We start from the raw sequence: 26,319 nt of genomic DNA, 5'->3' as shown, positions 1-26,319 counted from the left end.
GAAAGCCACCACCAAATCTCCCTCTAAGTACACCTTTCTATTTTAAAGAACAACAACGTAACAACACATGGTTAGAACAAAAACTATAAACAATCTGATAGAATCACACCTTTCCATACTAAATAACAACGAAAAAATTCTTAAATACATCAGAACCATACGACAAACAAACTGGCTGCATCACTGCATCACAAAAGCTATTCTTCTGCACCCGCCAAACAAGCCAATGCTAACTAAAACGAAACCATTCTTCCTTTTTTCAGACGTGAACCCAACTAAGGGCCGACACGTGGTTATACAAGAGTAACAACTAAATTCTCTCCCTTAGATTGAGTAACTCTTTTCAATTTCCCTCCCATTTTCTCTGTATAACTTATGTCACGTGACTAGTATTTGTTACCAAGATGGCAGCTAATTTCATTTCTTAAATGTTTTTGAATTTATTTCTACAACAAAACAGACATAATTTGGCTGACAATTCAGTTTGACTGGATATCTTAGCTGTACTTTATTCATAGTATTCCATCCGTAATTCATATGTGTCCTCTCTAATTTTCATCTATCAGTCAGTTTCACTCCATATTTTTATCAGACGGAAATATCTTTCTTGATACATTTTATTTATCAGAAATATAAGGTCCTTCTCTCTTTCTCTCTATTATATATACACACAGTTTTTATGTCACTCTGGGTAAGTTAACTTCGGTCCTGATTCACGTCAAGTATCATTCCATTTCACGTCAGCATAATGGATGATCACGATAAAAGGGTAGAAAGGCATGGCAACTCTTCTGACAAAGAGGATCTGGGTTTCGATCGCAAGAAAGACAAAACGACTGCTGCGGTTTCCAAGTCTCCGAAACTAGAGCGATCGAAGTCGAAAGATCACGAAAGACGGCATCATAGCAAAGAAAAATCCAAACATCGATCACGAAGTAGAGACAGGTGAGTGAGTTACGGAGCTGTTATGATACATTGTTGATATCTTAGTTATTGCCGTCCACAATGATACATTGTTGATATCTTAGTTAGATTGCCGTCCAGCGTAGAGTCATCATGCTCTATATTATTACTTAGCTCCAGGCCAACTCTAAGAAAAGAGACCTATGTGATCAATGACGTTCCAAATTATGACTACCCAGTATTTTATTTTCAATCATATGTCTAAGGGTAGCACGTCCTTCGCTTGTCAAGCCGGTAAAGTTGATTTGAGGGAGTTTGGTTATTATTTCTACCAGTTCGACCTACTGCATACAAACATTGACCTCAGGGTCCTTTAACTGTACTATAGGCCCCTAGGCAAAGTAGTACACAAGGGTCTCTACATAATCAGACAATATATATACATTAATATTAGGCCCCTAGAGTCGTGATAGCTATCGAACCACTGACCAATGCGTTTATCTTAAGAATGCACTAATTGGCTTGTAGTTCCTGGTCTTCGTATGTATATATATATATATATATATATATATATATTCATTAACTAAAGTAATAGGGTAAATAGATATTTAGTTTAATGAGCATTTCTTTCACCTCTCTATGTAAATAAACCCTGTCACCATATCATAAGATTATCTCTGAAGAATGACTAAACTAGCTTCACATAATCGTTCCTGGATTGCTTTTTCACTTCATAGAAAGAAATGAGTTTAAAGTTAATTATGAGAAATGCATATCAATGCAATTGTTGGTGACACGTATAAAGTAATGTCAGTGCACATGTGTTTGTGTGTGGATATGTTGTAAAGAATCTTATATCTATGTATGTGTGTATGTGCATTCTAGTTTAGACATAACGTGACGGTTATAAATGAGCATCATTATCATTGTGCGAGCGACATTGTTTCCTGTCTTCCATAATAAACATGTCCATCCATGGGGATATATTACTTTGTTTGGAAATGGGTGAATTTTAGTAACTGGAAGGGCATCTGGTTCTCGCAATAAATTCTGCTTAACCTATGCAAAGCATAGAAAAGTGAATGTTAAATGATGATTATATATACATACACACATATATATATGATATATGTATATATATATATATATATATTAATATTATTAATAGTTAGGGAATGTAATAATTCCAAGCTAACAGGGAAAAAATTTCAATTTAGCACACTAAATCAAAATTCACAATATATTATATATATATGTATAAATTAGAAACAAAACGCTATTTAGTTATTCAGTCAATATAATATATATATATAATATATATATTATATATATATATATATATTATATATATATATATATATATATATATATATATATATTATACACACAAGCATGTATCTGACTCATACATTGTTCGCTTTCCAGACATTTGTACATTACTGCATATACTCTATATGCACATTCTGACAAGTTGTGGTGCACCTGAGTACTGTATACAATAATTTCATTATTATTATTTTTATATATATATATACTATTTAAAAATATATGTGTGTGTGTAAAAGCCTCCTGTTGTGTATGATTGGTGGGGAGACATCTGATGGCTGAGTCATTGTCATTTGCAGGCAGGACAGTCGCAATCGTGAAAGGCGTCGAAACAGAAGTCGCAGCAAGGAACGACATCGCAGCCGAAGCAGGGAACGGCCGAAGGCAAAGCGGCACAAAGAGCAGATCCACAAGAGTAAAGATAAAATCAAAGACGAGTAAGTTGCTGCTGTCTTGTTGTTGGGTGGTGGTCTATAACCATACTCTATTTTTTTGATGATATATTTAATAGCATAAAAGATGCACAGTCTTATTAAATGCACACTCATATTAGATACATGCTCATATTAGATGCACACTCATATTAGATGCACACTTGTATTATATGCACAGGGATCTTTACCTTTTGACTGATTTAGAAAATAATTTTTTGTAACTAAACACTTTCAAACTTCGTATACTAGTAGAATGTGTCATATAAAATATTTTTTACTCCTAGCGTTTTTGAGAGAAGTTATTTCTTTTTAAAGTTGTCATATTTCGGTAATTTCAACCAATCAATGACGTGTATTCAGCTGAATAAATTACTGTTGTTGTTTGTCAACAACTTCCGGCGGTGTATATTTCGTTTGTCACTGTTATTTATGACATATTTCATCTCAGTTACGTTTGTATGAATAAACGAGTGTATCTGAAGCATGTTTACTTCATGGCACCACCATAATCGTTTGTGCTTCATTTTTCATTTTTTTTCTGTAACTCTAACCCTAAAATCCCAACCCCAACATCTTAACCCTAACTCTAAAACCCTAACCCCCTAAAGCTAAAACCAATACTAATGCACGAACGATGTCATAAATAACAGTGACAAATGAAAAATACACCGCCGGTAGTTGTTGATAAATGCCGGCAGTAATTTTATTCAGCTAAATACATGTGATTGATTGGTTGAAATTACCAAAATACGACAACTTTAACACAAAATAACTTCATAAATATAAGTTTTTCTCAAAAACGCTAAGAGTAAAAGATATTTTATATGACACATTCTACCAGTATACGAAGTTTGAAAGGGTTTAGTTATAGAAAAGTATTTTGGTGTATAGTCACATTAGATGCACACTCCCAATTTCGGTAGTGCATATTCAAGATAAAAAATGTTTTTAGTGCATTAAAGCACTCTGTATGGTGATTGACATTAGGAATGCCAGAACCATGTAGTTGAGAAGCAAACATCTTACCACAGCCATGCCTGTGCCTACTTGGTACACCTAGGACTGAAGTACCCAATGTGTTCTTTACTCCTTTTTAACCATTTTGTTATCAAAATACACTGACTTTGATTCTCTTAATTATGATATTAATGAAAAAGTTTGTAAAATAACTTTGCCATTATTAAGATGGTCTTCAAAACAAATTAACATGAAATTTTGACTTACAAGATTAAGATCAAAATTTAACACACACACATGTGTGTGTGTGGCAGGGTGCATGCATCAAATTTCACTCAGCTCAAATCCTACCATTTTGAACTTTTGATACCCCCTCCCCCCCTGACTGCCTCTGGATCAATGATGCAAATTTTATGTTTTAAAGTTATCTAAATTAAAGACTTTTGTCAAAATTTCATGTTAATTTGTTTTGAAGACCATCTTAATAATGGCGAAGTTATTTTACAAACTTTTTCATTAATATCAAAATTAAGAGAATAAAAGTCAGTGTTTCTAATACACTGTTTCTATCATTTCATTGTCAGGAAGAAAAGCAAATCTGCACCTGCAAAAGTGCCTTTATCTTTGGAGGAGTTATTGGCAAAGAAGAAAGCTGAAGAGGAAGCTTTGAGCAAAGTAAGGTTGATGTTCGACATTTCCCGTCTGACATTGTTGATGTTGATATTTTTCTTGTTGCTGTTGTATAAATGAGTTCTTCAGGGATTAGGAAGCATCGGTATAAGACATTCTCAATAGCTTTAGAGCATAGGTTAAGTGGGCGCTATCGCCCCCCCCCACTTCCTGGTGGGCATTGAGAGGGTCCAGATGGGCAGTGGTGCCTAAGGGGACAGCAGAGAAAAAGGAGGCATTGGAACGAAGGCAGTGGATTGGGGGATGCTATGAATTTATAATATAGTATTGCATATAAATTAGTAAAATATAAAATATTTATTTATACATAAAAATAGGGGTGGGGCGTTGAGGGTGTTATGTAGCTATGAGGGGGGACATGGCCCAAAAAGTTTGAGAACCTCTGGTTTAGACTGAACAAAATTACAACAACCAAGAATTGAACTTGGTCCATTGATCTAGATTCCCAGGGGTCACTTGTGCATATGTATGCATGTGTGTGTATGTTTGTGTCTCCTTGCCTTGACATTGTATGACAGTTGTAAATGAGTCTCCCTACCATACAAGCAGTGTCATTCATGTCCAATATTCTGTGAAAACATGTCTGGCCATGAAGAAATGTTACCTTGTTTGGAAACAAGTGAGGGTTTGTGACAAGAAGGGCATCTTAGTGTAGAAAAGTTGCACCCTGGTTTATTCAGTTAAAATCAAATATAAAATAGTGTGACTTATGCATGAGCAAATATGGTAAATACAAGGTGTTCAAAAAGTCTCTCTGCAGTGAAGAGTTTTTTGGTGAATGGATTATTTCGAAGGGACTTTGGCCACCAAGATCACCTGATTTAATACTGCCAGACATTTTTTTTCTGGGGAGCAAGTAAAGGATCAGTGTACAAGAATCACCTGAAAACCATTAATGAGATGCAATCATAACTTTCACACGGTCCATACCATGTCAGACTCTCCAAGATGTATTTCAAAACGTGTAGAAGAGTCAACTTATGTATTGAAAATGAAGGACGAGACTTTCAACACCTTATAAAGTTTTTTAAAGTCTTGTATATTTGTTTGTAGTCTTATACCAACTTATATTTTGCAACAAAATACTGCGGAGAGACTTTTTGAACAGCCTGTATATTAATGGTGGCTTGTATGAAAAGAGTCTGTAACCTCTTTTTGTTCTTTGATTTAGCCAAAATTCCTAACGAAGGAAGCAAGAGCAGCAGAAGCATTGAGGAAGCGAGCAGAAGCTGTTAAGCAGCAAAAGGCCAACATTCAAGAAGAGAAGAAAAAACAGATAGAATTCTTGAGGCATGCTCGAGGTGATTCAGGTAATCAAGGATTTTTTTTTTATATTCCAAACTTTTATTCTCCCAAACAGTTGAAGGAATCCAGGGTTTAGGGAGACCCAGGAAGACAGTGGATGAGGTGGTGAAGCATGAATTTGAATGTTGGGTCTCATAGAGGCAATGACAAAAGACTGAGACCTCTGGAGGTATGCTGTGACTGAGAAGACCTGGCAAATAAAGTGAGTTCACAGCTGTAACCTACACCAGTGTCGCATAACCAGCCCACTCAAAAGTACCTTGGATCGTAGGGTGACATTCCATGCTTGAGGAGACCTATTGAGTTAAGTACATTAACATCAACAGCAATATCAAAATCAAATCAATTGGAAATTGTAGTTATGAACCTTGTGTTGGTAGCATGTAAAAAGCACCGTCTGAATGTGGCCGATGCCAGTGCTACTTTGACTGACTTCCGTGTCGGTGGCACGTAAAAAGCACTATCCGATCGTGGTCGATGCTAGCTCCTATGGCCCCTGCCTGTGCCAGTGGCATGTAAAAAGCACCCACTACACTCTCGGAGTGGTTGGCGTTAGGAAGGACATCCAGCTGTTGAAACTATGCCAGATCAGATTGGAGCCTGGTGCAGCCTCCTGGCTTCTCAGACCCCAGTCGAACCATCCAACCCATTGCCAGCATGGAAAATGGATGTTAAACGATAATGATGAGGGTGTTCAAAAAGTCTCTCTGCAGTGAACTTTTTGCACCCTGCACATGTGCAACTTGGCTAAAACAGTGTGGGTGGCTGGGTGTCAGCCATTCTCCCTCAGTCATTGTGTACCCTACAGCGTGTCGACATGCGTACGTTTTTAGTTGAATGGGTGTTTCGAACTGGAAACAAATACGCAGATACTGTAGAACAAGTTCAGTGAAAATTTTCCTAATATTGTTGTTCCACATCGTGACACTGTGCAGGATTTGATAAGAAAATTTAGAAACACAAGCTCAGTGGAAGACGCAGCAAGAAGCGGTAGGCCTATTGTTCTTTCAGATGAAACACTCTCCAATTTCTTTTTTGCTATGGCTTCATCAAAGGAAAGCAGACTCCACCCATGACCTCTGTAAGAGGTCAGCAACTGATGAGAGAGAGGGAGGCAGAGATGACCACTCATGGGTTGATGCTAAACTACAGTGGGAGGAAACCCCACCCCACCTCTCTATCCTCACCTTTCTCTCTGTCCTCTTCAGAGGAAATTTGAAGAAGCCTGTGACAGTTTGACTGAAGAAGAAACTGCCATGTAAACCTCACCACTTTTGTTGTAGCCACCAGACAAAAGAAGACTGTCTTTCCTCCCCAGCTAAATAAACATGATAGGGCAGTCTTCATCAAGGACTTGGCTGATAACCAAATTCAGTTGAAATTCCATAATTTTTACTGTAAGCAGATGTCTTAGAAATGTGCAGTTTTGGCCATTTTCATCCATCATAGGAAGTGTCAAATATTTTGTGAATTACTCAATTATTTAATGACAATAATGGTTTCTGATTTAGGCACAAGGCCATCAATTTTGAGAGGAGAGTATTAGTCTGTGTCATTGCCCCCAGTACTTGGCTGGATAATAATAATAATAATCCTTTCTACTATAGGCACAAGGCCTGAAATTTCTGGGGAGGGGGCGCCAGTCGATTTGATTGACCCTAGTACGCAACTGGTACTTAATTTATCGACCCCAAAAGGATGAAAAGCAAAGTTGACCTTGGTGGAATTTGAACTCAGAATGTAGTGAGGGGCGAAATACCGCCAAGCACTTCGTCCAGCGTGCTAACATTTCTGCCAGCTCACTGCCATTATTATTATTATTATTTAATAATAATAATAATAATAAATAATTAATAATAATAATAATAATTATTATTATATATAATAATAATAATTATTATTATGTCGGTGGCACATAGAAAACACCATCCGAGCGTGGCCGTTTGCCAGCCTCGTCTGGCACCTGTGTCGGTGGCACATAAAATCACCCACTACACTCTCGGAGTGGTTGGCGTTAGGAAGGGCATCCAGCTGTAGAAACACTGCCAGATCTGACTGGACTGGTGCAGCTTTCGGGCTCCCCAGACCCCAGTTGAACCGTCCAACCCATGCTAGCATGGAAAGCGGACGTTAAATGATGATGATGATGATGATGATTATTGTTTCTAGTATTGTTTATAGACAACAGAGCAGAAAGTGATAAGTGCAGAATCTGTGGACAAAACGGTGAAACTGTATGGCATATTACCAGCCAATGTACACCACTAGCTCAGAAGGAATATAAGTGACGCCACGACAATATAGCCAAACTTGTCCATTGGACACTTAGCAACATGTATGGCCTTAACAGAACAAAAAATTGGTATGACCACAAACCTGAAGGCATCGTTGAAAATAGAAATACAAAGATCCTATGGGATTTTATGATTCAGTGCAACCATGAGATGGAGAATAGGAAGCCAGATATAGTCTTAATTGAGAAAGAAAACAAACTATGCTGGATCATAGATAAAGCATGCCCAGCTGACAACAAGGTATGCGATAAGGAAGAAAGAAAAGTCGAGAGATAGGAGAGGTTAGCTTGAAAGTTAAGCAGTTGTGATCGATGAAAAAGGTAGCAGCATTACCAATAATTGTCGAAGCCCTGGGAACAGTGAGCAAAAATCTCAAGAAATACGTGGAACAAATAGGAGCTGCAATAAGGGTGGCGCACTTGCAGAAAACAGCACTGCTTGGAATCGGTCGAATACTCCAGAAGGTGCTCGAAAAATAAGGCGGATGGGGGGCAGCTAGTTGATTACATTGACCCCACAACATAGCTGGTACTTATTTAATGAACCTCAGCAGAATTTGAACTTAGACTGTTAAGATGGATGAAATGCTGCTAAGTATTTTGTCTGGCATGCTAATGGTTCTTCCAGCTTGCCTCCTTGGCAATAATTATAATAATAACAAGAGTACTCGGAGAGAGCAAACCTCCACCAAGGCAATACCAATGTCTTCTCAACGATTAGCCAGAGATAATTTTTAAAATGCGAATATCTGAAATAAACTCAACTGCTCTCACAAACGAGAATACTAAAATGAATCCGACTGCTCTCAAAATTTAAGTAAAAAAAATAAAAACAAAAATAATCCAGAATCCTTGTCCAGTACTGGATTGACCCTAAAATCTAATCAGTTCATGCCAGTCATGAGGCCAAACATCCCTGAAAGTTTCATCCGAATCCATTCAGCAGTTCTTGAGATATCTTGTCTATGGACAAACAAACAAACAAGCAAATACAACTGAATACAATTCCTCCGCCTTCAAGAAGGCGGAGGTAATGATAGCAGTACCAGGCAGTGGCTCTCATGGCTTCTGATCTTAACTGATTGGAAGTGTTATCATGCACATTGTTTTGTCTTGGTATAAAAGATGGGCTACAGCAAATATTCTGCTCAAGACCACAGATTTGCTTGTCAGTTGTTTGACCATAACTAGTTGAGCATGTCCCTTAGTGGTTGACAATATGTGTATCTCTGATCACGAGCAGAAGTAGTGGGGGAGCATCATAACCATGTGTTAAGAGGAATTCTTTGGGGTTTGGATAATTCACCTCTGGAAATATGGGTGTTTTATTCAACATCCTTAAACAACCCTTATTCAGGGACCTTTTGAGCAGGATGGGCTACTTGACCTGAAGAAAATTCTAACTGGGCTCCACCACCTGCAAGGTCATGCACTATTTTTCTTGATATGAGATCACCATGTGGCACACATATGGTTGTGATGCATGTGCCTAGTGTACCCTTATCAGACGGGTAGTCATGATGGGTATACTGGGCTTCATATATTTATACCCCAGTGTCACTTTGATGGCATGCACTGCTCTCTCACTCAGTAATCATAATTGTTTCTACCATTAATTGTAATTGCTTCTAGACTATAAAAGAATTGGAAGAAATACTGCAAAGCAATTTGAAGACATTGATTCTGCCAGCTCGCAGCCAATCATAATGATTTTGTTGTTACTTTCTCTTGTATCAGGTCACAAAAAGTCATTTGGGAAACTACCTGCAGCATTTAGCCGTGTATTTTCAGAAAAAGACCTCGATAATGGTAAGTGTTCTATGATTTTTTAAATTGCCTTTCTCCACTTTCACCCCCCCCACTCCCATTGTCATTTTACTACTCAGAGTGTTGCTACATTTAGCTTTGCAGTTGGCTCAGGTGTGGTTTACTCTTCCCATTTGCAATGTTGGAGCTGCTTCTTTCTTATTAAGTAATCTAACTGTAGCTAACCTTTCATGACTGCCTAATGAAATACTCTGTTTACCATAATCTTCATGATCATAGTTTAACATCTGTTTTCCATGTTGGTATGGGTTGTATGGTTTGACCTGCCAGAGGACTGTGCTAAAATCCACTGTCCGTATATATGATTGGATGCCATTTCACAAAGAGTGCACTTGATACTTTTTATGTGGCACTGACACTAGTGATGTCACCAATTGACCTGCAAGACAAGACCCCTCAACTGAGATGGATGTAGTATTAGTATTATGTACTGGTTAATTTTAAGCATCTGGGGAGTGTCATGTAAAAGCATCTGTGTGACATTATTTAGGCATCATGTAAAAGCACCTATGGAGTAGCAGGTAAAAGCATCCATGCAGTGTCACATACAAGCACCCATGTGGTGCCATGTAAAAGCACCCATGAGGTGTCAGGTAAGAGCACCCATGTGGTACCATGTGAAAGTGCTCATGTGATGCCACGGAGAAAGCATCCAGAACACTCTGTAAAGTGGTTGGCATTAGGAAGGGCATCCAACTGTTGAAACCAAGCCAAATCAGACTGTAGTCTGGTGCAGCCCCCACTGGTTTGTCAGTTCTGGTCACACTGTCCAACCCATGCCAGCATGGACGACAGACATTAAATGGTGATGATGAAATTTGGAAAGATTTAGTAACTAACATTGTCAGTTTTAATCCTTTCTATTATAAGCACAAGGCCTGAAATTTGGGAAAGGAGGACAGTTGATTAAATCGACCCCAGTATGCAACTGGTACTTCATTTATCGACCCTGAAAGGACGAAAAGTAAAGTTGACCTTGGTGGAATTTGAACTCAGAACGTAGCGATGGGTGAAATACCGCTAAGCATTTCGTCCAGCGTGCTAATGATTCTGCTAGCTTTCCACCTTCAACATAAGATTCTGCTGTTGCTTGTTTCAGTCATTGCCCTGTGGCCATACTGGGGCACTACCTTGAAGGGTTTAGTCATTCAAATTAACCCCAGAAGTTATTTTAAAGTTTTGTATCTATTCTCTTGCTTTCTTTTTTTTTTTTTTTAATTTTTTTAACCAAAACTGTTAAGTTATGGGGATATAAACAAACCATCATCAGTTATTAAGTGGTATGAGACAAATACACACACACACACACACACACACACACACACACACACATTGCCTGCACTAAACTTATTAAAAGCAAAACACAGATATGAAATTATCTTAGACCATATGATTAATTATGTAAATCTCTTATTCTTTTATGATTTGAATTTATAAAGTATCAGATATCATAATTTAGCAGATATAATATATCGGATATCATGAAAATATCAAATATCATTGTGTATCAGATATCATAATTTATCAGATATATCAGATATCATGAAGATGTCAAATATCATTGTGTATCAAATATTATAATTTATCAGGTATAATATATCGGATATCATGATATCAAATATCATTGTGTATCAGATATCATAATTTATCAGATATAATATATTGGATATCATGAAGTTATCAAATATAGTGTATCAGATGTCATAAAGTTCAAGTATTTTCTTTGTAGGCCGTGAAAAATATGACAAGGACAACAAACGGCGAGAACGCAAGGACAAAGAAGAAGAAGACCGCAATAAATTGCTGGACATGAAAGACAAAGAGAAAGAAGTGGAGGCTATTAAGGTGAGTCAGAATAACAAGGGATCACTGATTCGGTAAATACCCAGTTATCTTATATTTATTTCTTGATGCAGCTTAATGGGTGAAATCTTCAGTTTTATGTCATTTTGATTCTGTAGAATGGTGGAGTCTGATTGACATTTGTTTGTTTTTTTTTTGTGGTTCAGTTATAGGAAGAAGGTGGAATGAAATGATTGAATGCAACTGTTTCAGTGTTGATGATTAGGCATGCCTGACTGGGTATTGAACCTGGTTTGGCAACAGTGATTTTTCATGCTGGAAGCAAGCACAAACACACACACATGCATGCATGTGCATGAAGAAATATACGCATACAGATAGATCAATAGAAAGACATTGAAATTTATTAATCGAATTTGATTAGTAAACCAATCAAAATCGTTGATGTGGCTGATGACACTACCGCCTGATTGGCACTTGTGCCAGTGGAATGTTAAAAGCATATCTGAGCGTGATCGTTGCCAGGGCCATAGATTGGCTCCCATGTCGGTGACATGTTAAAAGCAACATCCGAGTATGGTCGTTGCCAGTGACACCGGACTGGCTCTCGTGCAGGTAGCACATAAAAAACACCTTTTGAGTGTGGTCAATGCCAGTTCAACCTCATGCCAGTGGCATGTTAAAGCACCCACTACACTCTTGGAGTTGTTGGCTTTAGGAAGGGCATCCAGCTGTAGAAACTTTGCCAAATCAGATGAAGCCTGGTGCAGCCTTCTGGCTCACCAGTCCTCAGTCAAACCGTCTAACCCATGCCAATATGGTAAGCGGACGTTAAATGATGATGATGCTGATGATGATGACACAAATACTTTCATTTTCCATCATATACATGGTTCCAGATTCAGTCCCACTGCATGGCACCTTGGGAAAGTGTCTTCTACTATAGCCTTGGGCTGACCAAAGCCTTTTGAGTGGATTTCGTAGATGGAAACTGAAAGAAGCCCATTATGTAGTTTTCTGCTTAGCCAGCTCTTGTCAAACATTTTTAACGTATGCCAGCATGGAAAATGGGCAATAAATGATGATAATTTACAAACACACACACACACACACACACATGTGTGTATGTCTTTGTGTCTGTTTGTCCACCACCACCACTTGACAACTGATGTTGGTGTGTTTATGTCCCTGTAACTAAGTAGTTTGGCTTAAAAAAAAAGTACTGCAGTTAATTTGTTCAACTAAAACTTCTGAAGGTGGTGCCCCAGCATGGCTACAATCAAATGACTGAAGCAAGTAAAAGATAAAAAATAAAGTGAAGCAGAAAGTTGAAAGAAGTTTTGTTGTTGTTCTGTCCGTCCATGATGTCTTCCACTTTCTATAAAGGGACCAGATGTTTATACCTGTTTGCTATACACAATGTCACCTAAAATCTAGTGTCTTGTGAGTTATTGGTGACCTTACTTGTACCGGGGCCACATAAAAAGCACCTAGTACACTCTGTGATGTGGTTGGCATTAGGAAGGGCATAGAAACCATACCAGAGCAGATACTGGAACTTGGTGCAGTCCTCTGGTTCATTGGCTCCTGTCAAACTGTCCAACTCATGCCAGCATGGAAAAAGGACGAACCCTTTGGTTACTATTATTTCTGTTGAGATGCTCTGTGTTTCTTTCACTTGATTTAAATATAACAAAGAATTTAGTAAAATAACTTTGTTATCATTAAGCTAGCGTTAGGAACATAAATTCTGACTAAGGTTTGGTGGAAGATTTTAATTCAAAACTTATGAGAACAAGACATTTGTACTACAGAGCCAGAGCCAGTTTCAGCCAGGTTGGTATTGAAAGGGTTAAATTAATCATTTGTTGACCCTTTTGTATAGTATTGAAGCAAAGTACTGTTCAAACGCTGTACTTTCTTAAACATAATTACGATGTATGTTAAGCATTTATTGATGAAGGGCAAAAATACCCCAAAATTCCTAATTCATGGGAATTGAATTGTAGATTAATTATTTCTGATACATCTTCCTCTAATTTCCTTGGATTTCTGATTTTTACCCTAAATGTTTATCTGTTCAACTGTTTATTTTATTTGTTGTGTGTTTGCAGGAGCGATACCTTGGAATTATTAAGAAACGGCGCCGAGTTCGACGTCTCAATGACAGAAAGTTTGTGTTTGACTGGGACGCTGGAGATGACACGTCCCAGGATTACAACCCCATCTACAAGGACAGGCATGCAGTGCAGTTCTTTGGCAGAGGCCATGTAGCCGGAATTGATCTCAAGGTTTTGCCACTCATTTCTTTTGACTTCTGTTTGTTTTATTTTTTTTGTTTTTGAATTTGGCTATTTTACAGTAATACACACACACACACACACACACACCTTTATATATTGTGCTTTAAACTGCATCTGCAAGTGGGAACCCAGTTTGGGAGTTCAAATGTTTTGAGTCACTTTTGTTTCCAGGTCTACTCTGATTCAGAGTGGTAGTTCCTGTCAGGGTCCCAGTTATGGATCAAACTCAAAGTACAAAACCTCAGTGCCTTAGGCCAGGAAAAGGGTAGGGGAGTCAACCTTGATAGGATATCAAGGAATGAAGTCCTTTAGGCAGTCTGGTGCCCTCTTTGACACACTTCTGGCAACTTAAGGGTAGGTGGAACTTTCTAGACCTGGAGAAAGTCACTCCAATGTAAAACCTACAGCTGGTCGGTCACAGCAGCTATCTTAGCTCACTGAGCCACTTGCGGCCACTCCTCTAAGCCTAAAGAGTGAGATCGGATTGAATGGATTGATTAAAACTACTAAATGCAGTCAAGAAGAAAAACCCTGCAGCAATGGAGACAAGATGCAAACGACAGGGACCAGATGGTAGTTAGTTGCATGCAGGTTTTGCTGTGCTCTTCTTCTTGATCTTCAGACATGAAGAACTGCTATCATGTATCTGTACATGCGTGTGTGTGTATGTTGGCATCATGTGGCAGTTGTTAAATATCACTATCATTCAAGTGATGCTGATGATCACTCTTCTGTGAAAACATGTTTGGCTTTGGGGAAATTACCTTACTTGGAGACAAGTGAAGGTAGGTATCCAACTGTAGAGAATTCTACCTTAGCAAATTCTGTCTGACCCATGCCAGCATAGAAAAGTAGATGTCAAAATGATGATGATGATCAGGTGTTGATGTGCTTGATCAATGTCTCTGTATGTGTGTCTCTCTTTCTTTCTTTCCTTTTTACTGATGAGTTTTCACTGTTTTGCTATGTTTAGGCTCAGAAGAAGGACCAGTCCAAGTTTTATGGGGATCTCCTGGAAAGGAGGCGTACAGAAGCTGAGAAAGAACAAGAAAGGTTTGTCCCAGTCTCCTTAACTTAAAATGTGTGTATGTATACATACATAGATATATATTATGAACCCACCCTCTTCAATCCTTGGTCCACTGCACAATATACACCTCCTGTAACTTGGGTGGATGCCCCCCCACTCTCCATCACGTCTTCACCATCTTTCTTTCTCCCTCTCTTCTCTCTCTCTCTCTCTCCATTCCCACCTAGGGTGGTCATTATTTCCCTTCTAGTGCAAGACTCCTTTTTCTGTTTCTCAATACTACTCAGCTGAGGAGTCATGTCTGGGAAGTTTCTTGGTGACCTCACCGATGCTGGTGCCACATAAAAAGCACCCGGTACATTCTGTAAAGTGGTTGGCATTAGGAAGGGCATCCAGCTGTAGAAACCATGCCAAAGCAGACAGCAGTGCTTGGTGCAGTCTTCTAACTTGCCAGTACATTGAGGATACATACACACACACACACACATAAGCATGCACACACACACACACACACACATGTGATATAACATGGCAGTTGTAAATGAGTCGCTGTATGACAAGAAGTGTCATTCATTTTTCAATATTTTGCAAGAAAATTTCTGGTTGTGGAGAAATATTACCTCGCTTGGAAAGAGGCAGGGGCATCCAGCCATAGAAAATCTGCCTCAATAAACTCCATCTGAGCCAGGCAAGCATGAAGAAGTGGATGTAAAAATGGGGATGATGATAATATGAATATATGTATGTGTTCATATATATATATATATATATATATATATATATATATATACACGCAAACTGCTGGTAGAATACTCAATTATTAATACACAAGTGATTTCCCATTGCATGGCAATTGCATTACTAAGTGTAATAAATGGGTGAGGGTAAAGAGTTATTTTACCCATAATTTATAGAGCAATATGAAAATGGAGGCGATCAACTTATAGACATTATATTATGTCAGATGAATACCACCTATTGTTCCCTCCATTTTCTTATTGCTCTCTCTTTCTCTTTCTTTCTCTCTCTCTCTCTCTCTGTATATATATATATATATATATATATATATATATGTACTTATCCAATGTCAAGGCAAAGAGACACAAATACACACTCACACATATGCATACTTGTGTATGTGTGTGTGTGTGTATCATCATCATCGTCGTTTAACGTCCGTTCTCCATGCTAGCATGGGTTGGACGGTTCGACCGGGGTTCTGGGAAGCCAGAAGGCTGCACCAGGCTCCAGTCTAATTTGGCAATGTTTCTACAGCTGGATGCCCTTCCTAACGCCAATGTATATAAGCCCATGTATATATATATATATATATATATATTATATATATATATGGGCTTGGCTAGATTGGAGCAATCTCAAGTATAACCAGTCAAATTGCATAGATAATCTGGAACTCGAGTGAGGAAAGAAAACTCTGAATGACCTGTCCTTGTTTTTTCTTGTCCCTTTTTTTGTATCATCCAACTGTCTAGATGTTTTGCGTTCTTGTCCCATTTTCTATATTCCTTTATTTATATATATATATATATATATACATATACAGGTGGCCCAAAAGTAGGTTTACAGTTATTCAACTATCTCTTTTGCATTCATATATTAACAGTTTAAATCTTAATTATAAAAAATATGAAACCATTATTTTATACCAATTTAGTTAATAGTAAGATAGAAATTTAAATGTAATAAAATATTTTAAAAGAAATTTAAAGTGCCTACATGATGACTGTAAACCTACTTTTGGGCCACCCTATATATATATATATATATACACACGATGGACATCTTTCAGTTTCCACCTACCAAATCCACTCTTTGGTCAGCTCGGGACTATAGTCAAAGACACTTACCCAAGGTGCCACATAGTGGGACTGAACCCATAAACATGTAGTTGAGCTACCAAGTTCTTAACCATACAGCCATTCTGGTACCTATTGAACAACTACTTGTTTCATTGCTCTTATTTCCTATCTGATTATTCAGGAAACGTTTGAAGAATGTAGCAAAGAAAGAGGCAAAACAGAAGTGGGATGACCGACATTGGTCAGAGAAGGACTCGCAGCAGATGCAGGAACGTGATTGGCGTATATTCAAGGAAGATTACAACATCACTTGTAAAGGTGGTCGGATCCCACATCCAATTCGATTCTGGCAAGAATCAATATTGGCCAAAGAAATCCTGGATATCATTGAAAGTGTTGGCTACAAAGTAAGCCTTGTCTTCTTTCAGAACTGGCTTTTTTTCCTTTTTAATGAGGGGTGGGCATGTCAGTGGAATATGAGTGTAAAGCAGTGGTTCTCAAACTTTTTAATATCTGGGCCATATGATGTGTATGAGTGAAGACAGTTGCATCAAGAGATGCCAATCTTAAATGGTAGAGGGATGCCCTCGTTATCGTTATGATTTATTAATATATTTAATTTGAAAAAGTTATTTACTGTGTGTATTAATAATTTTGATTTTTGTTAGAGTATTTAGGAAAATATTTTATTTATAATGTACAAAAGATAGTTTTTTACATTTGACGGATATTTGTCCTCATCTTGTTTGCTGTTAACACAACGTTTCGGCTGATATACCCTCCAGCCTTCATCAGGTGTCTTGGCAAAATTTTGAACCTGGGTTCTCATTTCTAAGGGATTTTTTGATGTACATAACGTACATAATTCCTCCTCTCTTAAATATAGAACTGAAAAGATAGTTTAATTAAAATAATAACGCTGGAAGTTATAGATTAAAATGGATATTTTATTTTTTGATATGGCGTTATTTTTTTAGGGATCTGCACTAAAAAAAGTAAAACATAAGTCAACTGAAGAAACATTTATTGTATTTATAGAGGTAGATTGTACGATGCCTGTGTATGAACAGTTATGCTGCATGGCAGTGAGACATGGGCTGTGATTGCTGAGGATAGGCAAAGGCATGAAAGAAATGAAGCCAGTATGTTCCGTTGGATGGGTAATGTCAGTTTGCATATATGACAGAGTGTAAATGATTTGCGAGAAGAACTGGGTGTAGAAGGCATCTTGTAGTGTGCAAGAGAGAAGACTGAGCTGGTTTGGCCATGTGATGTGTATGGATGAAGACAGTTGCATCAAGATATGCCAATCTCAAATTGTAGAGGAAAATATGTGGAAGTGATAGACCCAGGGAGACATGTGGCAAAGTGGTGAGAAAAGATCCACAGATATTGGGACTCACAGAGAGGATGACAGGACCAAGATTTCTGGCAGTTCGCTGAGATACATCAAGTTTCGGAAAAGCGTGGCTGTCCTTGTATACTGCCTTGTCCCCTGCATCCCTCTCCAGCTGAGCATCCCTAATTGTGTGGTCTCGTGGGTACTGGTGCCACGTAAAAAGCCCCCATATCAGCACCCATGCTGGTGTTGTGTAAACGTACCCTGTATACCCTATAAAGTGGTTGGCATTAGGAAGAGCGTCCAGCTGTTGAAACCATGCTAAAATGGACATGAAACCTGGTCAGCTCCTGTGAAACTGTCCAACCTATGCCAGCATGGAAAATGGACGTTAGATGACGATGATGATGATGTGGGAAGACTGTTGTGGGCTGCTGAAAGGATGCTTGAGGACGATGGTTGAGAACCACTGGTGTAAAGAAACATTGTTGGAAACCCTAAGGGTTACTTATGTTCCCAACCCAATCCCTCCCCTGTTTTTCCTTTTATTTTTTGCTTGACACACCCTACAACCTTTGTCTTTGAGGACTGTTTGGCACCCCCATCCTCAGTCTTTGAAAAGTGTATGGCACCCCCATTCCCATGTATGCCATTTCTTTTTGTCCACAAATGTATATTGTGTTTGTTTTGTTGGTTTCTCTTTAAGCTGTATTTCCCTTCTAATTAGCATTAAAAAAAAATTTTTCTTTCATAGGAACCGACCCCCATTCAAAGACAAGCCATCCCTATTGGTCTACAAAACAGAGACATTATTGGTGTGGCTGAGACAGGTTCTGGCAAAACAGCAGCTTTCCTTATCCCTTTACTTGTTTGGATTCAGTCTTTGCCAAAAATTGAACGGTTAGTAGTCACCCAATTTTCTTTTCCCTTTTTGCCAAAATGCCTGTCCCCTTTTAAAACCTTTCCTAGCCCTATTTCTAACAAAAATACATCATTTATGTATGCCAGTTAATTCAAGATGATGAAGTCTTTTGAAAAGAATTTAACAAAATAACTCTGTTTTTTTTCTCTACTTATGGTTGTGTGGCTAAGAAGTTTGCTCTCCAGCCAAGTGGTCACAGGTTCAGTTCCATTGTGTGGCATATTGAGCAAGTGTCTTCTACTGTGGTTTCAGGCTTACCAGCGCCTTATGAGTGAGTTTGGTAGATGGAAACTGTAAAGTGGTTGGTGTTAGGAAGGGCATCCAGCCATAGAAACCATGCCAAAACAGACAAGTGAAGCCCGGTGTGGCTCTTCATCTGGGCAGCTCCTGTCAAACTGTCCAACCCATGCCAGCATGGAAAGCAGACATTAAATGATGATGAGCTAGCAATTATTTCCTTGATACCATTCTTGAAACTTGGTAAAAGACTTGTATTTGAAAAGAACACTGAAACTTTCTCTGTTGAATTTTATTGTATAAATCTCTTAAAAATTGGTAAGAGTTAGCTACAGGAAAGGCATGTTGAATGTTAGCATGGAAAAACAGGTTGACTTTTATCTATGTTGTTAACTCCTGTTCTTTGAGCCATTGTTGAATGCAGGAATGTTAAATGCTGATGTTGGAAAACTCTTTTGATTTCAGAATGGAAGATGCCGACCAGGGACCATATGCCATTATCTTAGCTCCAACCAGAGAATTGGCACAACAGATTGAAGAAGAGACTATCAAGTTTGGAACTGCCTTAGGAATTCGTACAGTTGCTGTCATTGGAGGTATATCTCGAGAGGAGCAAGGTTTCAAATTACGACAAGGCTGTGAAGTAAGTTCTTTGCGACTGCTAATAATAAGAACAATAATAATAATGATTATTTCTAATTTTGGCTCAAAGCCAGCAGTTTTGAGTGGGGGAAGCAAGTTAATTACATTGACCCCAGTACTTTGTTATATTGGCCCTGAAAGGATGAAAGGTAAAGTTGACCATGGCAGGATTTGAACTCAGTATGTTAGGAGCTGGAAGAAATACCATTGAGCATTTTGTCCAACATAACTCGCAATGTTGCCATTTTGCTTTTACTTTGGGGGTTAACAAAAGCAGCATTCCACACTTTGATCATCTTCCTTTCTCAGGGTATTGTTAGGTAAAAAAAATTAAAACTTAAAAAAAAAGGTCCAATTTCCATTTAAAAAAAAACAACTTATTCCTCACAAACCTGTGTTTCCCCATCAAAAGACTAGGAAACAAACCAAAGAGATAACCACTGTGTAGCCACTCAATCTGCTAGAAATAATAGTCAATACTCTCTCAAAATCATATTTTACTGTCTTAAATAAAGGTAGGATATATAAAATTACATCAACCCCAGTGCTCAGCTGGTACTTATTTTAGATAGTGTAATCATTAGATAATGTAAAACATAGGTGCCTCTAAAAGACATGATGGTCATAACTGGAATGTCTTTGATCATAAATCTACTTGATCAGAGTTAATTAGGGACAGAATCTGACCTTTGACCTCCCTTCCAAGAAGATTAGTTATTAATGGTGATGTTTTTTTTTGTTTCTTTTTCATTGCAATGTAGGTGGTTATTGCCACACCTGGTCGTCTGATTGATGTCCTGGAGAACAGGTACCTTGTATTGAACCAGTGTACGTATGTGGTGATGGACGAAGCTGACAGAATGATTGACATGGGCTTTGAGCCAGAAGTGCAGAAGATTCTGGAGTTTTTACCGGTCAGTAACCAGAAACCAGACACCGAGGAGGCAGAAGATGATACCAAGATGTTACAGAACTTCAACTCTAAGAAGAAATATCGCCAGGTCAGTCTGTCTGTCAGTCTATCTGTCTGTTTATCAATCTGTCAGTTTTTGTTGTGCAGGTTCATAACAATCACCTCACCACCCTGCCACTTTACAACCTCACCACCCTACCACCCTATCATCCCACAGTCCCATTGCCTCACCATTCCACCACCTGACCATTCCACAAACTCACCACATCACCACCTGTGCCAACTCAGCAGTCATTGTTATGTCTGTCTTGAAATTCTTTGAAAACATTCCTCTTATTTTTCATTCTTGCCTCTCTTCCTTTGCAGACTGTCATGTTCACAGCCACCATGCCCCCTGCTGTAGAACGACTGGCAAGGACCTATCTTCGGCGGCCAGCTGTTGTGTACATTGGGTCTGCTGGCAAACCAACAGAGCGCGTGGAACAAATCACCTATATGGTGTCTGAAAATGAGAAACGTAAGAAGCTTCTGAGTATCCTAGAGGCTGGCATCGAACCCCCAATAATCATCTTTGTTAACCAAAAGAAGGGAGCAGACGTTCTAGCCAAATCCCTTGAGAAAATGAATGTGAGTTTTTGGCTTAATGTTATTTTATTTCACACACACACACCTATGCAAACGCATGCTTGTGTGCATGTGCACACACGTGCATGCACACACACATGTGCATGTGCACACACATGTGCATGAACATATGTTGTTGAGTTTCTTACAATTTAGTTTGATATATATTTTGTCTTATATATATATATATATATATATATATATCATCATTATCATCGTTTAACATCTGCTTTCCATGCTGGCATGGGTTTGACTGAGGACTGGTGAGCCAGTAGGCTGCACCAGGCTCCAATCCAATCTGGCAAGGTTTCTACAGTTGGATGCCCTTCATAATGCCAACCACTCCGAGAGTGTAATGGGTGTCTTTTACATGCCACTGGCATTGGAGCCAGTTAGGTGGCACTGGCATCAACTATGTTCGGATGGTACTTTTTACATGCCACTGGCATGGGGAGCCAATCAGGTGGCACTGGCATCGACCCATGCTGGAATACATATATATTTATTTTAATATATATACTATGCATATATACACAACAGCCCATGCCAGCATGGAAGCAGGACATTAACCGATGATGATGACAATGATACATATACATATATATAAAATATGGATAGATATGCACACATATACATAATGATGAATATATGCCACAGAACCTCCCAAAATGAGACACCAATATCTAAGCACCGTCCAGACTTAATTAGGTTACCTATGAAGAAAACTAAACAATACCAAAGTAAGCCGTCCCCACGGTCTATGAATTCACAAACATTTTCCATTTTACAAGAATCTATGTATACACACCTTCCCATAAACTTGTTTCTTTTCTATTTTCTCCATTCACCAGTACAATGCTACAACACTTCATGGTGGAAAAGGTCAAGAACAGAGAGAGTTTGCCCTGGCCAGTTTGAAAGGTGGTGCCAAAGATATTCTGGTTGCTACTGATGTTGCCGGGCGTGGTATTGATATCAAAGATGTATCGTTGGTTATTAATTATGACATGGCGAAAAATATTGAAGGTATGGCATATTTTGGATTGGGCTGTGTTTGTTTGTTTGTCTTCATTAAATGGGTTATTTTTCTTCTCCTTTGACCTCTGCTTCCATCTCCACTTTGTTGTTTTTTGAATGGAATTTCTCTTTTTTCCTTCTTCCTCTTCTGCCTTCTTTCCTCTCCATGCCTATGTGTGATTTTAATTCAAACAGATAAAGATTTCAAATTTTGGCACAAGGCCAGCAACTTCAGGGGAGAGGGTAAATCAACTACATTGACCCCCAGTGTTCAACTGGTACTAATTTTATTGAGCCCAAGAGGATGAAAGGCAAAGTCAACCTGAACAGAATTTCACCTCAGATCGTTAAAATGGACAAGATACTGTTAAGCATTTTACCTGGCATGCTAACGAGTCTGCTGATGTAGCTCATCTTTTATACCAAGACAAGAAAAAAAAGGAAGTGCTATCATGTACATGTTTTGTCTTGGTATAAAAGCTGGGCTACAGCAAATATTCTGCTCAATACCACAGATTTACTTGTCAGTTGTTTGACCTTAACCAATTGAGCATATCCCTCAGTGGCTGACGATATTTGCATCTCTGATTACGCGCAGAAGTAGTGGGGGAGCATCATAGCCATGTGTTGAGAAGAATTCTTTGGGGTTTGGATAATTCACCTCTGGAAACATGGGGTTTTGTTCAACATCCTTAAACAAACCTCATCCAGGACCCTTTTGAGTGAGATGGGCTACTCAATCTGAAGAAAATTCTAACTGGGACCCACCATGCACTGTTGATCTTGATATGAGATCAGAATGTGGCACACATGGTTGTGATGCACGTGCCTGGTGTACCCTTATCAGACAGGAAGTCATAATGGGTATACTGGGCTTCATATATTTATACCCCAGTGTCACTTTGATGGCATGCACTGCTCTCTCAATAATAATAATAATCCTACTGAAGGCACAAGGCCTGAAATTTGTGGGGAGAGGACTAGTTTATTACAATGACCCCAGTATTTCACTGGTACTTAATTTATCGATCCTGAAAGGATGAAAGGCAGGGTCGACCTCAGCGGAATTTGAACTCAGAACATAAAGATGGATGAAATGTTGCTAAGCATCTTGCCTGGTCTGCTAATGATTCTGTCACTTTGCTGCTGCAACAACAACAACAATAATAACAATAACAACAACAACAACACTTGTTTCCAATTTTTGGCATAAGGTCAGCAATATAATAATTCTTCCTTCTGTAAGCATGGCCTAGGGTTAGAGCAGCGGACTCACAGTTGAGGGAACACAGGTTCAAACCTCAGACCTGGCAATGTGTGTGTTTATGAGCGAAACACCTAAGCTCCACATGGCTCTGGCAAAAGATAATGGTGAACTTCTGCTGACTCTTTTGCCACAACTTTCTCTCACTCTTTCTTCCTGCATCTAGCAGTTCATCTGTGTGGCATTAGTGGGGAACCTATATGCCAATGAAACCAGGAAACTGGCCCTTATGAGCCTGGCATGACTCGAGAAGGAACAAACTACTACGATAACACTACAAGCATAAAGCCTGAAATTTTTCTTCTTTTTTTGTCCCAGAGTGTTGGGGTGTTGCTAATCAATTACATCAACTCCCAGCATCTGACTAGTCCTTCATTTCATCAACACTGAAAGGATGAATGGCAAAGTTGACCTTAGTGGAAAGTGCCAGAAGAAATACCCCTAAGCATTTTGTCTAATGCACTAATGGGTTTACCAGCTTGGCACCTTCTAAATATAACATTAATATAATAAATATAATAATGCTAAGTGTTAATTGATTAATTATGATAATGAGGGGATTGAAGCTATTGAATAATGATAACAATAGTATTTGACCTTAAACTTTCTCTCTTTCTCTCCATCTAGACTATACTCATCGTATTGGCCGAACGGGTCGAGCAGGCAAGACCGGTGTTGCAATTTCATTCCTGACCAAAGATGACAGTAATGTCTTCTATGATCTGAAACAAGTAATAGTGAGCAGCCCAGTATCAACGTGTTCTCCAGAACTGGCTAACCACCCTGAATCACAACACAAGCCAGGCAGCATGTTACACAAAAAGAGGAAAGACGAGACTGTCTATGTCAACTAAAATGTTTGTGTGTGTGTGTGTGTGTGTGTGTGTGTGTGTATGTGTGTACATGAATGTTGTGTGTTTATGAGTCTATCAACTGAACTCTGTGTGATGCTCTGGATATGTGTGTACGTCTATGGGCCCATGTATATGTTTCCACTAGCGCAACCGTATGTGTGTGTGTTGTTATGTGTATATATATATATATATTTATGCAAAAATAATATATATATAATATATATATATATATATATATATATATATATATTATATATATATATATTTATGCAAAAATAATATATATATATATAATATATATATATATATTCATATTCATATACATATGTACATACATATTTGAAATAAACACACACACACACTGACATACATGTCAATGGTTAAATCAGTGAAAATATATGAAGGTGTTGATAACATATCTATGAGTGTTGCCTAAGTGTGTGCGTGTGTGGTGTGTGTTTTCATAATACAGGAATCTGTTCATCTATCTTTCAGTGTTCTTCCATTATTTCCTACACAATAAACATCAGTTTGGTATTAAACACAGTACGTATACTACCATGGTTATATATGCATTTGTGGAGGCGCAATGGCTTAGTGGTTAGGGCAGCGGACTTGCGGTTGAAGGATCGTGGTTTCGATTCCCAGACCGGGCGTTGTGAGTGTTTATTGAGCAAAAACATCTAAAGCTCCATGACACTCCGGCAGAGGGTGGTGGCGAACTCTGCTATACTCTTACAACACAACATTCTCTCACTCTTTCTTCCTGTTTCTGTTGTACCTGTATTTCAAAGGGCCAGCCTTGTCACACCCTGTGCCATGCTGAATCTCCCCAAGAACTACGTTACGGGTACATGCGTCTGTGGAGTGCTCAGCCACTTGCACGTTAGTTTCACGAGCAGGCTGTTCCGTTGATCAGATCAACTAGAACCCTCGTCGTCGTAACCAACAGAGTGCCATGACAATGTAAGCATATAGAGGTACGTATATCACACATGTATTTCACTTTGCTTGAAGGATACATCTACCCTCAGAGAAGAGGCGTTGATGAGGATGTAACTGTAAAATTTGTACGCAAGTGACATTTTTAATTTTCTTTATAAAACCCCAGAATGGTCAATGGGTTACATGGATGTTTACATTAAAAGATCATCGTCTCTAATTACCTGAACATCAGTGTAAGCCAAGATATAATAGTAACAACAGGTTTGTGTGTATCCCATAACCTAGCGGTTGGCAAAAAGAGACTGATAGAATAAGTACCAGGGTTAAAAAAAAACCTTTCGATTTGTTCGACTAAAACCTTCAAGGTGGTGCCCCAGCACGGCTGGATCAAGTGAAAGGTAAAAAAAAGAATAAAAATATATAATCGCGTTCAGCTCGCGCGCATCTGCGCTTTGTGTGCACAACTCAGTGTAAATTCTTTTACGGTTTAATCGCCTGTTACAAGGGAGATAACTCACAATAATATTCGACTTAGAAAATGTCAAACAGTTAGCGGAAGATAACTCTAAGGAAATAACCAATTGATTGAACCGCGATGCAGTCGCTCGTTCTGCAAGAAATCAAGAAATAGATGCTAAATATCCCTCAAATCACTTCCTACTCTTTAAGCAAGCAAGAAAAAAAACAACAACAAAAAAACAAGAAAACAAAACAAAACAAGAAAAACAATGTAGTCTTTGCTATATGTCTGGCATGTATATAAGCTATCTGCAGTTTGTTGCCGAACAACTTGCGCAGATGATTATATAGGGATCAAATGTTAGTGCTCTACTTTAGTTCTCTCCCTCCATCAAATCGGCATTACCTGTAC

At 38.5% G+C, this 26,319-nt stretch overlaps 1 protein-coding gene across 1 annotated transcript; it reads left to right on the top strand.

Moving 5' to 3' along the window:
* Positions 1-373: 373 nt before the first annotated feature.
* On the top strand, positions 374-24,992 carry LOC115216631 (probable ATP-dependent RNA helicase DDX23). The gene is made up of 15 exons (XM_029786115.2): positions 374-945; positions 2,529-2,666; positions 4,205-4,295; positions 5,482-5,620; positions 9,646-9,717; positions 11,465-11,580; positions 13,653-13,829; positions 14,815-14,894; positions 16,873-17,098; positions 18,785-18,930; positions 19,655-19,832; positions 20,593-20,832; positions 21,111-21,371; positions 22,220-22,394; positions 24,277-24,992. Exons 1-15 carry the CDS (start codon positions 749-751, stop codon positions 24,501-24,503), a joined length of 2,463 nt encoding a protein of 820 aa, XP_029641975.1. The 5' UTR covers positions 374-748; the 3' UTR covers positions 24,504-24,992.
* Positions 24,993-26,319: the final 1,327 nt, after the last annotated feature.

Source organism: Octopus sinensis, linkage group LG10, assembly GCF_006345805.1.
Source record: "Octopus sinensis linkage group LG10, ASM634580v1, whole genome shotgun sequence".
In the NCBI taxonomy this organism is placed as follows: Eukaryota; Metazoa; Mollusca; class Cephalopoda; order Octopoda; family Octopodidae; genus Octopus; species Octopus sinensis.
Note: the sequence above shows the minus strand (reverse complement) of the source record. Positions and strands in the feature narration are given on the sequence as shown.